This window comes from Prinia subflava, chromosome 1 (genome assembly GCF_021018805.1).
Source record: "Prinia subflava isolate CZ2003 ecotype Zambia chromosome 1, Cam_Psub_1.2, whole genome shotgun sequence".
Lineage (NCBI taxonomy): Eukaryota > Metazoa > Chordata > Aves > Passeriformes > Cisticolidae > Prinia > Prinia subflava.
The window spans coordinates 129655229-129671250 of record NC_086247.1 but is presented as its reverse complement, the minus strand read 5'-3'; the positions used below and the strand labels follow the sequence as shown (position 1 = coordinate 129671250).

At 40.1% G+C, this 16022-nt stretch overlaps 3 protein-coding genes across 11 annotated transcripts in view; 1 reads left to right on the top strand and 2 right to left on the bottom strand.

Annotated features, from left to right (window-relative positions):
- CASD1 (CAS1 domain containing 1) overlaps positions 1-6052 on the top strand; it is a 31580-nt gene extending 25528 nt beyond the window's left edge. For all 3 annotated transcript variants that reach the window (XM_063412038.1, XM_063412049.1, XM_063412057.1), the window contains one exon: positions 383-6052. In XM_063412038.1, coding sequence (XP_063268108.1) covers positions 383-649 — 267 coding nt within the window. In that variant the 3' untranslated portion in view covers positions 650-6052. The remainder of the gene's footprint in view (positions 1-382) is intronic.
- BET1 (Bet1 golgi vesicular membrane trafficking protein) overlaps positions 1-16022 on the bottom strand; it is a 319403-nt gene that overhangs the window by 247863 nt on the left and 55518 nt on the right. The gene's annotated exons all lie outside the window — the stretch shown is intronic.
- The window catches only part of SGCE (sarcoglycan epsilon), a 33776-nt gene continuing 21266 nt past the window's right edge, over positions 3513-16022 (bottom strand). For 3 of the 6 annotated variants that reach the window (XM_063412069.1, XM_063412096.1, XM_063412088.1), the window contains 5 exons: positions 13116-13327; positions 12341-12367; positions 11455-11643; positions 9804-9847; positions 6368-9003 (listed from right to left, as the gene is read on the bottom strand). In XM_063412069.1, coding sequence (XP_063268139.1) covers positions 8957-9003; positions 9804-9847; positions 11455-11643; positions 12341-12367; positions 13116-13327 — 519 coding nt within the window. In that variant the 3' untranslated portion in view covers positions 6368-8956. The other 3 variants (XM_063412075.1, XM_063412106.1, XM_063412084.1) reach the window with 3 other exon arrangements.

The following is a 16022-nucleotide window of genomic DNA, read 5'->3' as shown; positions in this document are numbered from 1 at the left end:
GGATCACATTTCACTCTTCCAGTTCCTGGTGGGCTTTAGGTGCTGATCAGGGAGCTGTGCATTCATCAGCAGGTGCAGCATTCTCTCTTATTTGCAGGCCTGTCAGTTCAGGCCCTCACCAGAGAGACAGTAACTGAGGGAGACAGGTTATTTATTCCCTGCTCTCATGGAATGGATCCAATGCTCCCCTGAGCTGGGTTTGGTTAGAGGCCAAGCAAACCCATTTCACTGTGTTTTGTTTTGCAGCAAAGACGTGGAAAACAGCTTCTAACTTAAGCAGAAGTGTGTCAGTTGATGCAATAGTAATAATTACATGGTTTTTTGTAAGTAAAAATATTTACATATATTAGTACTGTTAAACACTTCTTTTTTTTTCTTTTAGCTTTTCATTTGCCAATACCATATTTGGCTGGCAGCAGACACAAAGGGGATCTTGGTGCTCATTCCTGGATATCCAATGTTTAATGTTCTTGTCAGCACTTTCATATTTGTGTGCGTGGCACATGAGATTTCTCAGATCACTAATGACCTAGCACAGATTGTGGTCCCTAAAGATAACTCAACTCTGCTGAAAAGGTTGCTATGCATAGCTGGATTTTTTTCTGGACTACACTTCTTCTCAGCAATGCAAGATCAGTCAAGGCATTAACTTGGAAACTTTCTTCAGGTTTACTTTGTGTCTGCCTGAACAAACATTCTCAACTGGAGGTACAAGAAGACATTTAAATTAAGCGTGTGGAAAATGTATATAGTGGAAATGTACATATTTTGTGTGGAAATCGCCTTCTCGAGTAATCTGAGAAACACGAGTGCACTGTACAGAACTGCATGTGAAACGAGTCTTTTCTACTGGATGTTTGTTGCTGTTTACATATCTGTTGGGATGAGACACGAGGCGCGGCGGGGGCCGGGCGGTACCGCGGGCCCGTGGCGGGACCGGGCCAGCGGGGGCCAGGGCTGTCCCTGGCACGGCCGGAGCTCCGCCGGGCACTGCTGCCCGCACAGCGGCTGGCTGGGAATGAGCGGTTGGGGTGCAAACACAACACTTGTTATACTAAACCCTTTATATGTGGAAGTAAAAAGTAATCATCAGTCCAGTGATTGGAGATCATACACAGCTTTGCATAGTATTTTGTGAGGGGTTTTTAGAAATTTAAGATGTGTTCGGCAAATATGGTGAATTCTGAGATGACATTTTTTTATAGAGAATTTGAGTTTTCTTCCTAAAGTTGTTTGGTTTCTCATAAATTTTTCACTAGTTCATTTAACTGAGTGTAGTTCTGTGTACAGTCCCAGTGAACAAACAAATGAATAATTTTCAGAGACTCAGTTCAAGATGGGAAATTTTTTGAAGACCCTCCAACCTTTTCCAGTGCAATGGAATCCCATCATATCCACTCCATCAGATCTTTGGGAATGGTGATCTTTGACCCTCTCCCTATGTTTGTAGGCGACCTTGAATCAAGTCTCATTAGGGAACTGGTGCCATATTCTGTGCTGTGATAACATTTGCATTTAAGAGAATGCAAGTCAGTCTGTTGGGATCCCGAGGAGGGATTGAGGGGTCAACTTTGTTGCGTGCAGATGGTTGAGTCTCAGAATAACAAGTGAAATGAGATTGGAGCTGTTTGGAGAGAACTTTTTTCCCATCCTTTTCAGCAGTGCCCAATCTTTCTTACTAGTATTTTTCCTTTAGCAAAAACCCTGTCATTGAAAGAAACAGTCCTTTAGTGTGGCAGTGACAAGCTATTGTTTACATTCTACTTATCAATGAAGTTATGGACATTTCTTGGTTGATTGTGGGTTTGGTTCAAGTAATAATTTGACCTCTAGTTGCTTTTTCATTTTATTCTTCTTCTGATGATTTGTTAGCAGTCAAAAACATGAGCGCAATATTATTTTCCAAGCATATGTGCAATTATGTATGATTATGAACAACATGAATCCTAATTTGTACCATGTATATGTCACATGCATGTTTTTGTTCTTATCCCAGGTAAAACATTGAATTCAATCTTGCAGCCATGAATGAAGGCAAAACAAATTTATGAAAATAATTACTTCAATTTTTATTTTTTTGTGTGTGGTGTAGAACAGTTTCAAGAATGACCAGTTAAAAAGAAATCATTCACTTCCCCCAAATTCAGCAGTTTTACTAAGCCTGTCAGCTGTTTTCAGGACACTGGGAAGATACTCAGCTGTGTGTTCTGTGTGCATATTACTTCCAACGCTTGGGAATTTAACCTCATTGATCAATACATTTGAGTGACTGAAGGAAAGGGTGTAGGTGGACACCACAGTGGGCGATAGCAAGCATAATCTTCATCTATGCCAGTATTATGAACAACAGGGAACTGTGAGCTTGAGGGATAATCTTTGTTTTGTTCTTCACAACATAACTATTGTAGATATAACTCTATTTATCTGTTGTACAGACTTGGTTAAAAGATTTATTTTTAATGTTTGAAATAATGCACTTGTTTACTATCACTGTATGTGGGATAAATATATTTTCTTTTCAGGTTATGTAAAATATGAAGTAATTTAAACATGAAATAAACGTGCTGTGGATGCTTATTTTTGTAATGGGAGCAGCATCATTTCAGTAAAAACTCTATTGCGTGTCTGTAGCTGCGCTGCAGTTCAGTGTATCACAGACTAAGGCAGGTGCAGTGCAGGAGGATTGCTCTGCAGTAAATGGCTCTGTCTCCCTGCTCTGAGGAAATTGCAGCTCCCGTAGCCAAAGCCAGCCCGGAGCTCAGGGGCCCTCAGCAGAACTCCACAGCGGAGGCATCGGGTACTTTTCCCTGCCAGGAACTCTGCAGCAGAGCTCTGCAGGAAAGCACAGGAGCTGACTTGGCTTTTCTTTGGGCTGGCAACATCAAGAAACCAGGCCCACCTTTAGGACTTGCTTGAGTTACGGAATTCAGATTCTACTTGAGCTACTTAAATCCCACTCTCAGTAGAAGGGGCTCCTTAAGCAAAGGCAGTACCAATCTCTTCAATCTTGTGAACAATGACAAGATACAAGGAAATGGCCTAAAGTGTCAGGAGGTTCAGGCTGGATATCAGGAAAAGGTTCTTCACCCAGAGGGTGGCTGAAAGGCTCCCCAGGGAAGGGTCACAATAGCAAAGCTGCCAGAGTCCAAGTGTTTGGACAGTGCTCTCGGGCACACGGTGTGAGCCTTGGGGACCCTGTGCAGGGCTGGGAGCTGGACTCGATGGTCTCCATGAGTCCCTTCCCAGCTCAGCACATTCTGTCATTCTGTGATCCCCAAAGCTCCTGATTTTATAATGAGGAGATACATAGTTCAGGTGCCCACATTAGATATTAAGTGCTGCAAATCTCCTCCCTCTCTCCAGTTAGGACATCTGTTTAGTTAACAAACCCTGCACCATCAGCTCCACCCAGGTGTCAGACCCGACCATGCAGCATTGTGGCTGGAACAGTACAAGCTGTAACAATGTTGTTCAGGCACCCTTCTGTACAATAATCAGGCAACAACTTTCACTACTTTTGTGTTTTCCATTTTATTAGATTATACATTTCATGTATGTACAAAGAGATGTGCAGGGCTTTCTGTTTAATTTGGTTTCAACTTAATACAATATCAATTCATATTGCCATCATATAATGTTAAGAGGCTGTGAATTTACTGTCTTAATTATTACTAATTCTTTAGCCATTAAGTGTCTTCAACCAGCTTTATAAATCTATGCTTTCAAAGTAATTGTTTTAATAAGTAAAAATAAATAATTTGTTATTAAACTTACCTCAGATAAATGAAGATTTCAATCATAAAATAGTTCAGATATTCTTAATATCCGAGTGACTTACATAATTAGTTTCTTTCCAAAATAGCTGGAGCCTCCACTGCTACAAACTGATTTTTATGCATATATGTAACAGTTTATTTCCTTAAATATATTGGCACTGTTACATTAATACAAATAAGGTGGGAGCAGCTCTACTGGTAGATCCATTGATTGTCATGTCATCCTGGAGTTACAGAAATTACTATGATCCACACCCAGAACTATTTACAAAGTTTAATCTTACGTTGCATTAAAAATTATTTAAAATCCATTCCATTCATTTTGGTTTCAAAACACTGACCGCTGATACATTTGAAAATAGTAGTATAAACTAATAGCATCCAAATGCTGATTGTACTTGATTTTTTTTACAGCTCGGGTAAGAGGTGAAAATGTTTAATTTACTATAGACCTCAGGTGCAGCTTTGTGATTCACTCTGCACCGATAACCAGCCAAGCTCCTGGAAGGAAGAGGGGCTGTCTCTGAGGAGGCCGAGTGAGTAGTGACGTCTCTTCCCTGACATCTTTGGGATGAGGTAGGAAGGCATGATGGATGCCACTTGGAAAGTGAGTAGGAATGGCTCTTTATTCCACTGTTTCAGCAACTGCCTTTAGTTTCTCAGCTTGAATGCCTGTATCTTGAGCTATCTCTCCTGGCCTAACAACCACCGGCAGGATGTGCTGCCACGGCCTGTGGGCTGTGCTGAGAGTGCAGAGCAGCTTTGCCAGCTGAGACTGAAGCTTTGACACTGTACAAGTAGGAACCACGTACTGAGCACTGCTTATGTACTGTGCTGCCATAGTTACCGTAGTTGGTGCTCAAAATCAGTCTAAAAAGCTGCTCAGGACTTGTTCTATCTGCTGAGATCCTGCAGTCAGGTCTGAGCCTACAAACACATCACTGATGCTTAAAAATTAATGTAAATTAAGGTTCTGTGTTTTGACAGAACTGGGTCATAACTGTAAAAAGAGAAAAGAAAACCACAAAACAAACCAAAACCCACAAAAACAAGAGCAACTATTTTGGTCTTTTTACAAAATGACCTCATTTTACAGATTCCTTTTATCCTCAGTCTTAAATTCCAAAATTACTCAAATTTCTCTTAGCAGAGACTTCAGGAACCTCAGCTAAGGAAATGTAGCCAGCACTTAGCAATTTTAAAGCAGACGCAGTTTTCTGCTTACAATGCAATGTCCTGATGAGCACACAGCTTCTGAAAGAGAAAATATTACAGAAAAAAAAAACAAAGTGTAAGTGTCAGCTTAAAAAAATACCATGCTTTGAGGTAAAACCCCAAGAACTCTTGGTGTCAGCTCTTACAGCTGCAGACCCTGAAGTCCTGTGTGATGTCCTTAAAGATGAAGATTTAAAATTGCATCAGAAATTAATTTAAAATCTGGTGAAAAGTGTCAGTGGATGAGTTATAGTTGTCTATGGAAAACCATGGAAACCCCAGTTCAGATCCTTTTAGCCAAGTCCATCTACTACTCAGCTTTCAGCTGCATGGACAGATGCCTCTCAAAGAAACCACCTCCCAGCACAGTATTCCTTCAGTTAAGTCCTTTCTAAGATGTGAAAATATAATCCCTGGTTTACTGGATACATAATTCTCCCACAACAGTTTGTGCTCCAAAAAGAAAAAAATGTGGAGGATATAAAAAATAAACAGCACTGGGTCTGGTTATTGGGAATATCACAAAAAAAAAATTAAAGAGTGTTTGTCCAGGTATACTGTACCAAATTAAACCCATGCTTATTTGCAGACATTAATTTTTTGCCTACAACAGTTTCTTCTAACATAACCAGATGAATGAATGGACAGATTTTAAATGCTTTATTGCTTTCAAGTTTTGAAATAGCATAATTATCTGGTAAAAGAACAGAAATCCAATTTTTATCATGAGTAGTTTTAGTTATTTTCTCGGGGGGGGGGGGGGGGGTATTCTTTATTTCTTTTTCAAAAATAACTTTGCTCATTATATTTGGTAATCTCTAAAAATTACTGCCTAATAGATGTGCAACACTCTTTCTGAGCCTCATCACCTTGCACAAGTTTTCATGCTTTTATACTGCTGCTTTTGTTGTGCAAATGTTAGGCAATCACATCATCCCATTAACACTCTGAAATCCCTTGAATCTCTGAAGTTCTGATTTCCCTGTTAAAACTTTCAGGAGAGATCACAAGACAGAATAAAGCTTGATATTTAATAAGACATATATATATATGTATACACAGACGTATATATGTGTGTGTATACACATTAAAGATTACTTTCTGAATGTAACAAATATAAAAAGTCATCATTGTTTACAAATTGTCCAAAATGTCCCGAGTACAAAAGGCTACAGTACATCAGTGATGTGGAGGTGATTGTACCCCTGGCACTGACAGCATCAGAACACTGTGGGCATGCACAATGGACACCAGAGAACTCATGCATCGACCAGAACAAAGGAGGAGGGAGACAGTCAGTGTGCTGCTGCCGCCTGTGATTACAGATGGATGGCTTCTGTCAGCTTCCTCTCCTCAGGAATGCCATTTACCTGCAACGAGACCAGAGCTGAGACAGCGCGGGAGAACACGGGAGAACGGCTGGGCTGCGCGGTGAGCACAGCTCTGCACGGCGCTCACCATCCCTGCATCGACAGCCACGGGGAAACACCGCCGGACAGCCGGCAGCAAAGGACAGGACACGGGGCACGACACGGGGCGTGACACGGGACAGGACACGGGACAGGAAACGGGGTGTGACACGGGACAGGACACGGGACAGGACACGGGGCGTGACACGGGGCGTGACACGGGACAGGACACGGGGCGTGACACGGGACAGGACACGGGGCGTGACACGGGACAGGACACGGGACAGGACACGGGGCATGACACGGGACAGGACACGGGGCGTGACATGGGACAGGACACAGGACATGACGACACAGAATGACGCATGACATGACATATGACACAAGACACATGACTTCACATGGTGTGACACATGACATCACATGACACATGATGACACCTGACACATGACATCACTTGACACATGATGTGACACATGACATGGGACAACACATAATGTGACACATGACATCACATGACACATGATGTGACATATGACATGGCACACATGACATGACACATGTCACATGATGACACAACAGGACGTGTCACATGATGAGACATGACAAATGAAATTATGACACATGACATATCACATGATACATGATGACACAACATGTGATACATAACACGACATGTGACACATGACATGACCCATAACATAACAGGACACATTTCACATGACAACACATGTGACATGATGTGATATATGACATGTGACACATGACATGTCATCACATTACATGAAATCACATGCTATCACATGACATTTCATGATATATGACACACAACATTACTACACATGACACAACGTGACACATGACATGACACATGTGACCAATTTCACATTACAACACATAAGGTGACACAACATGACACGTGACACATGACATGACATGATGACACATGACTACACATGACACATAACAACACATGACGTGACACATGACATGACATGACATGCTATCACATGACATTTGATGACACACGACACATGACATGACATTCTTGTGGGAAGGCAGAGGTCTGGGCAAAGCTTGTTTCCCTGAGGATTTCTCTTTCCATTTGGGATCTAACAGACTTCCCAGGAGGGCTGAGGCACAAACAGCAGATGTGTATGTACATGGTGTATGTACATGGTGTATGTACATGGTGTGTGTGCAACAGTCACTCTTTACATATAGGAACACTCTGTGAGCTTTCCACCTAAGCACCTTAACCAGTCCTTGGGAACTGTGCCTGCTGACAGAGACAGTGATAAACCCCAATGGATCTGTTCACACAGGAGAGCAGGAGCAGTTCTCATCAGTGTAAGAAACAGTCGATGTGAGTGGTCATCTCTCACACAATTCCTTCCCAATGAACTTCTAACTTGGTGAAATAGTCAAGCACTACATCAGCTATTAAGTCTGCCTTTTTATATAAGGTTAAAATAAACCTACTCCTTACTGAGGATTCAGAGAGTTCCTGAAGGGAGCAACAGTTATTATGCGTGGTCTACTCTTCAAATTACTAAATAATATCTACTGAAGATTTAAAATAGAAAATTCTTATTCACAGCTGTGAGTGATAGTATGTTAAATTCCCTGGGTATATTGCTGTGAGTTTTCTATACAAAAGGAAGAAAATTAAACAATTAATGTCTTATTCTACAGGTTTGTTGTCCGTAGGTCTGCTGTTTCTGTAAATTTCTTACTTGAACAGATCAATAAAATCAATCGCTAGGTCTGTAATCATGCTACTAAAAAACCATTAGTAGTGCCTGGAATTTGTTTTAAATCCTAACTTTCTAAAAATCCAACATGCTGGCAAACAGGAGTTATGGATATCCTTTCAGAAAAGCTGCAAAAGGCACATGCCATCATTCCATGGCAAGTGCTTGCAGGGTCACCTGCACAGCTGAGCTCCAAAGCAAGGTGTCATTATAAACCAGGGGAAGAGGAGGAAACGCCCTCTGTCCCAAATACATTCCACCACTCGCCCCCCTGGATTTCTGAGAGCTTGTCACAGGCAGCATGTAGGATGAATATGAAAGAACAGTGGTATTCTACAACAATAATGTACTGCAGAAAATACAGACACAGGAGAATTTTTAAGATCTAATTTTAGGGCAGTTTGTCAGCGCGACTCAAAAGTGACAGACGTGTGCTAGCTTGTATTTCATGCCTTTGCAAAAATGCCCCACTGCTGTCACTGTACAGTATTACCAGTGATTTTGAATCTCATTTGCGGCAAGGGAGACTGGAATTCTTGACATGAAACAGTCATAGCAGAAGAGCAGCACTGTGTGACATTTTTATTCTGCCTTCTAAACCGTGTGAGTGAGAAGAGCTGTGCTAAATGTCAACCCAAACCAGTGCTGGAGGCTCTGGACCAAGGCTTTGAATGCCATCCGCCATTTCCAGCACATGTACAGAGAACAACACAAATGGCACAGCTACCAGAACTGCTGTCAGACTTTTTACACCTGTGCTTTTATTTCCACATAACAAAACCCACATGGAGAGAAACATCTATTATATACTTGCCTCAAATCTTTGAAATGTTGTCATACGAAATTCTCCTTTAATCCCCGAAAGCAGTAATGAAGAAGAAGGATTTTGAGTGAAAAGGAAGAGTTGCTTATGTAACTCCTAAGTTAAAACAAATCTTCTGGTTGAAGCTGTAATTTCCATATTATGTTCAAAACATATCGATCTCTCTAGAGTTTTGATTAAATACCTTTTCCAATATTTAAAAATTACACCTGGCCTGTACTTTTTCCCTGTGTGGCTACGGCTGTAGGTTTTTCTCAAACCTGAGATGCTAAGTAGAGAGGACAGTCAGCCTTAGTCCACAGCCTGATAGGTCATTCCTGACCTCAGTCAGTGCAGAAGAGAATGATATCAAAGAGATGACTACAACACAGGAAACCTGAAGCATGGATGTGCCTCACCACAGATTCCCCAGTATCAACACTTCATGTCTGGTAACTGCAATCAAGAGCTCCTTCTTCAAAGCTTAACTAATATTGGTGGAAATTAGGAATTCAGATTTCCTATCAAGTGTCAGAATCCAAACCATGTAACTGCATTTGGGAATCTGGCTGTAGCTTAATGGAATAGAAAATTATTTATATGAGATTTCTAAGTTAGCTGAACCAAATTCCAGCTTCTCATGCAGAGTCCTAATGTAGCATTTCTTCCTTGTTTAATCAATCCCATGCCAAAATTTTCACTGATGTATCAAAAACATTTCTAGAATGACAATTCTGTAATACTTTACCCTATTTGAAATTTATTTCCACTGTCCATAGTCCGTATGCATTTAGACTACTTTTCTCCCCTGATCACTCAATAATTACAGTATTTTCTGAGTACTGACCTGCACTCTGCTGCTGTGGAATCTGAGTCTGATGTGGCAGGTTCCTATAAAAAACCATTTAATATCTTTAATGCTTCCATACAAGTCTGAAATGTATTATGATGAAAGCTCAATGTTTACACTTCATTTCTTTTGCTTATGAAGCAATAATCTTTTTTTCACTATGCAAATACAGATGTCCAAAAGTTAGCCAAGACCATGAAATAAAGACAATTAGTGTTAAAGTAGTTCTTATTATTTCACTTGTCAGCTACATTCAAAGGCTCAGACTTGGTGAAATGCCAGAGGCAACAGGAGTCACCATGGGTTTCTGAAGTTCATCAAAGTTTGGTTTCTGTAAGTGAATATTCCATATTCCATGAACACAGCGAAGGTGACAGCATTTGCAACGTAGTTGTTGGCTGTGGAGTGAATGAATGTGTCAGACCAGTTCACTTACCAAGGCAAAGCTGCATTTCTGTGCTCTGCTGAAGTGTCTATTTTAACAGCTACCACACAGAGGTGTTTTTACAGAAAGAAATTAAGGGTTACAATGTAGGCGAAGCAGATAAATACCCATGTACAACTCCAGAAAGCCTTTGGTACAGGATTTGGCACCCCAGTCATAAAAACTGCTATTCAGAATAAAGAAGAAGCTGTAACAGATGGGGCAGAGCACTTTGCAGCACTTGTACAAGGAATAATTTATACAGGTATCCTTTCTGAAGAATTTAGCTTCTGGACAGAGAGAAGAAAACACTCCTGCAGCATGGATCTACAATGTGAAGGGATTTTAGGACAAGCATGTGAAAATTAGGGCTGAGTTTGAGCTGGCATGGGACCAGTACCACCGGGGCCATGCAGGCCTGCCAGTGGAGGAGGTACCAGCTGGAGCTGGTGTTACACAGCACTGGAAAATGCCAGTCACTTGTGAGACCACTGCCTCAGATCTGCTCAGCCCCAGGCACCTCAACCAAACCCTTCCAGAAACGCCTCTTTACTACAGCTTTATGGACTTGTCTGAATTAGAACATGTGCAAAGCATTGGGTCTGCCTCACTAGTTTCACTAAGTTACTGCTAAAAGAACTCTAAGGAACAGGAATCAACTATTTTTCTGGTTTCTGTCTTGGAAACAGAGTGGCAACAATGGAAACGAGAGAGAGCTATGAGTGTTTTTCTTGGCAAGTTTGCACTTACTATCTGAGTAACAGAGTATGTTCTTCTGTTCAATGTCAACGTTTCAAACACAAACCATGTCTGACAGGTACATGACTAACCACTTACAAAGTCTGGATTTCCTGATATAGAACTACCACCAACCTGGTGGTAGTTTTACACCAGAACCCTAAAGATACAGGTCAAGAGACAGGGTGTGTAAAATAGAACAGTTTTAATTGATTCCTCTGTCAAAAGTAGTTTTTCTCCAAAACATGCAGAAATCTAACTGTTCCAAGCCTCTGCAAGCCTGCAGGCTGAAAGCCAGCCATCTAACTTTGTAACAGAAGGCCTTTTGTCCTGCTGGACATGAAACATCAGAGCATCTTGAGCTAGACAGTCATTACAGAATCCTGCCTGAAATGAACACGTTTCGGAGCACAAGCGCTGGAATCACCACTGGGTCACGCAGCACAGCGAGCATTAGGAAGCAGGAGGGAGTGAGTGCACACTTACTGCTGTGTCTGCATGAGGGGCATGCTGGTGTTGTCGTAGGTGTCGGCGTGCAGCGGCGGGACCAGCTCGCCCGTCACCGGGTGGAACACGGGCAGCGTGGAGAGCGGCCACGCCATCTCCCTGTTCTTGGACATGTCCCGAAGCTCTTTGGTCGATTTCTGTATAGCGCTGTGGTGCACCAGCTGGATGCTGTGTCACAGGGAAAGAACACAGTCAATATGTACTTTCAGTGCTCTAGCAAAACAGAGAAAATTTTGCAATTATTATTATTGTTATTGTACAAGGACTTTAATGCATGCTACAGACTACAGTGCAACAATTACAACCTTCACATAGTTAATAAATAATTGATTTACTTAATTTTTTAAGGCAGTAATTATTCCATTAGATTTTTCTGTCTGAATAGATATTTTTCATAGGATTCAAGACTGTGCAGTTTGTGGCTGATGTTCCATTTATTTGCTGCAGTAAAAGTTTTGGTTAACTCCCGATTCTTGTGGTAGATTCATAAAAGCTTGTGAATTAATTTTAAAACACTACATACTATAGGCACTAGATACCTTCCAGGGTATTTTTTCTCCTGTTCACTGCCTTTAAGAGACCAGTTGGAAAGTCCAATAACCAGGAGTATTAATTGCATATTAACATATTTATTCTAACAGCACTATTTTATTTTGAATTGACAGTCTTTAATTTCAAACCCTTTTTATTCTGGTCTTCTATCCTTGCCAAGACTCTGATTTAAAAGCAGCTTTCACATTTATGAATTAAACCATGACTTAGAGAGAATGAAAGAAGATTATGACACATATGTATGAAGCATGACAAGCTACTGAGAATGAAAATTAAATGGTAAAAGAAAAATAACAGGAAAGAAGACACTTACTCTGGTGTTTGCATGTTTCTCTTTTCCCTAAAAACAAAACAAAATTTATGAATTAAATAATAGCATTGATAGTTGGAACATTAATCTATCTGATGATGAAAACAGTACATGATGTAGAAATGCTGACAAGGTTATTGCTAAACGCAACTTGGCAGCATTTGCAATGGGGTTTATGATGAGGCCTGGATGAGCGCACGTAGAGAGATGTGACAGTGGTGACACACACAGACACACACATTGGGAAATGAAAAATGCAGGTTAAAGAACAAGCTTCTGGCTAAAATAAATTCTGTGACAAAATGAAATTGTAGTTTGTGTAAGAAATGGCAGAAATCACGTTACTTGCTGCTTTCCTTTTATGCGTTTTTCTTTGATAATACGTCTAAATTCAGTTAATCTCCTCAACCAGGTTTATGTTATGAAAGTTAGCTTTTTAGAAATTACTTAATATTCTCCTGAACCAATGATCCTTTATTAGTATTTTATTTGCTGGGGGCATTTTGGAGAGCTGTGCACATGTGGAGATTTTGGGGACTTTTGTGCATATGTTGAGTATTTTAATGCTTTCTAGAACAACTATAGGCCCTACATTGACTTGCTTGGAAATTAGTGCATGTGCTCAAGTGTAAAATAGTTCAGTCTTACAAGCAGACACCTTTTGGCCTGTTTTAAATGTTTATAATGAACTGAATGGAGATAGTCTAACAAATAACCTTCTATGCATTATAATCTTATAAAAATCAAGAGTTACTCATTAGCATGTTAAAGTACTCACACTCCTTCCCGTCGGCAGCACATGATATAAGCAAGTATTAGAAAAAGCACCAGTGCTATTGCCGAGGGCACTGCCAGTGTAATTAGGAAATCCGAGTAATAGTCTCTGCTTTTCAGCGTATCAGAAGGGGGCTTGTATTCTCCACCATCAGGTAATATTCCCTCTCCACGAATCACTTCCTGAAAGGTGGAAACTTGCTTTGTATTGTCAACCTGATACCCAGGAAAAGAAAAGAAAAAGAAAAAAAAAAGACAATGAAATAACAAAGTAACAGAATGTAAAACCAGGCAGGCATTTAACTAACTATAACATATAAAAAGATCCATAATACACATTTTACAAATTCTATACAATTTAATCCAAAGACCTTTTTAAATAATAGAAGCTTACATTTTATGAAGCTTCTTATCAGTGTGATTAAGTGTGATCTCTTTTGAGCCTACTGTAAATACCATGTCTTTTACAGATTAATCTTAGGCATATCTCACACAAACAGTATTTCAGTACAAATTCAGTAAACATTTTTAGTAAACAATCTGATTCTGATTTCTTTTTGATTAATTAATCCATTTCTTACTAGTCTTCTTAAATAACAATATTGTCTTCTCTTGTATACAGGTAGCAAAAATGAAGAGTCACATATCTACAATGTTCTTCCTCCTCCTCCTTCACTGGATGCTTTACATCCAGTGCTCAGAAAATCAAGAGTCATCAACTGAGCGGCCGAGGATTGTCTCTCTCACACAAATTTAATTAACCTCCAAAAGCTACATCCCTGCTCACAATTTTTGTGTGTGTGTGTCTGTACCCAGTGATCCTAGAAATACAAACCTGTTTTGCTGCTAAATTTCCTATTGCTTTTCACTGCCATTCCCAGATGACTTAATTTTCTGCATCTATTTTTTTGTTATCTTCAGTCAGATGTTACTGCCAATCAATCAGTGCTAGCATTAAGAACATTAAGCTCCAGAACATTAATACAAATAAAATATATTTGCTTACATGGTTGACCTTTTGTTTGACTTTTCATTGAGAAATCTTGCAAATGATGGGCACTTCTTTGTCATTTACACTTCAAGTCATAAAATGCTGCATTACAGCTTAGTCAATGAGTGAAGAGATTATTATGAAATTCCAGAAATCCTGCTGAGCCTCAAATGCATGCACACATACACATATATATATGTAAATGTTTGTTAAACAAAAATTAATTGATGTACTCTCTGCTTATTAATTCCAGAGTATCTTTTATGTTAGCTACACTGAGTTCTACCTGGCTGCTTAGCTGAATTTCAAACCCTAACAAGGCACAAAAAATGTACATATTGATGTGACTGACAGAGGTCCATACAGTGTGAGAACAAACTGTCAGAGAGCAGCTTCAAGTGGAGCATTTATTACATTGCCCATCCCGGCAGAATGTGCGACTCCCACACTTAAATCTGCTCTTTGATTGGGTGCTGTCAACACCACCTCATAAATAGTGTGAGGATGAGGATATGATGGCTCTGTTTTCTATCTCTTGTTTAAATTGTGGATATGGGAAACAGAGCTCAACTCCCTCCCAGCCCATAGATGTGGGTAGAATTCCTGTCTCTCAGCTTGCTTTGTAAAAGCAAACTGTGATTAGATAGAGGGAAGCTTGGCTCCCTTTTCCCTTTGATGCACCAGGTTACAGCAGAAAAGCTGCTGGCACCAGTAAACACCCCTAAGATAGTTTAAATTCAGTTACTGTGGCACACCGCCAAAACAAGTGCTGAATTCCAGAAGGGTGTGGATGGCTGCTGCAGAAAATAACACTTCTCTGAAAGCCTGTTCCTGTTACACACCCCAGGGTGATCTCTGCTTTTCTCAAACCAGCATGACAATGCTGTTTCATGATTAGTTTATGAGCCACTGCCACTACCAGGATTTTTTTTCTGAAGAAGTACTCCTAACCAGCTTCTTTTCCTTCTGCATGGGCACTGCTGACTGTTCTGATAGTGCACTATCCCTCTGCTGCTACTTTTAAAATTCATCCTGTTGTCCAAGACTGTTTCTCCAATTTCTCAAGACCTTTCTGAATTCCATCATGTCCTTCAATGGACCTTCAGATCCTTTCACTTTCATGGGGAAGTACAAATTTCATTTAATAAGCACATTCCATCATCCAGCTATTAATGAGGAGTAGCCAGGAATTATTATTAATCCTGCTATGATTATGGCTAACAACCAGCTCTTCACTAGTTCCTAGCTTCATCTAGGCCATGTGCCTGAGCTTGCTTGTGAGACAGTATCAAAAAACCTGACCAAGTAAGAATGACATTTGCTGCTCCACCTCGGTTCTACTTCTTCCTTGTACAAGGAAAGGGAACACTTGACACAATCTGTTCTTGCCAAAGACCAGCTGCCTTCTGCTATATTTCAGGTGCTGTTAAGTATTGCTGTGTACACTCAGGCCTTTTACAATTTTTCAACAGAAAGCCAATAAAAAGCAAATAATCTGGGTATTCTTTTGAAACAAGTATTTTTCAACCTTCTAGAACCTTTCCTAATTTATAGTGTATAGGCAGAAAAGACTGGAAGTTATCCAATCAATTTTGTTATGAATGTATTCATATTATGTATGAATACCTTTCCTTATACTCAGCAAGTTTTTTCCATCCACTGTTTAATATCTCCCTTTCAGCTTCCTCCTGGGTAATGTCTGAGGCACCTCAACAACCATCTAAGTTTATTTTACATACCTTCACCATCATTGCTCAGATTCATCTGCAACATTCTCTTTCAATACTGTATTATTTCTTGATTTTCTTTACGGGAACTGAAAAAAAACCAACCTTAAAAAGTCTATCTGGGAATTATTCTCCTTTCATGGTAAATACTCTAGTGCTTGGTTATAATTTTTATTGCATTTGACTGAGAAAA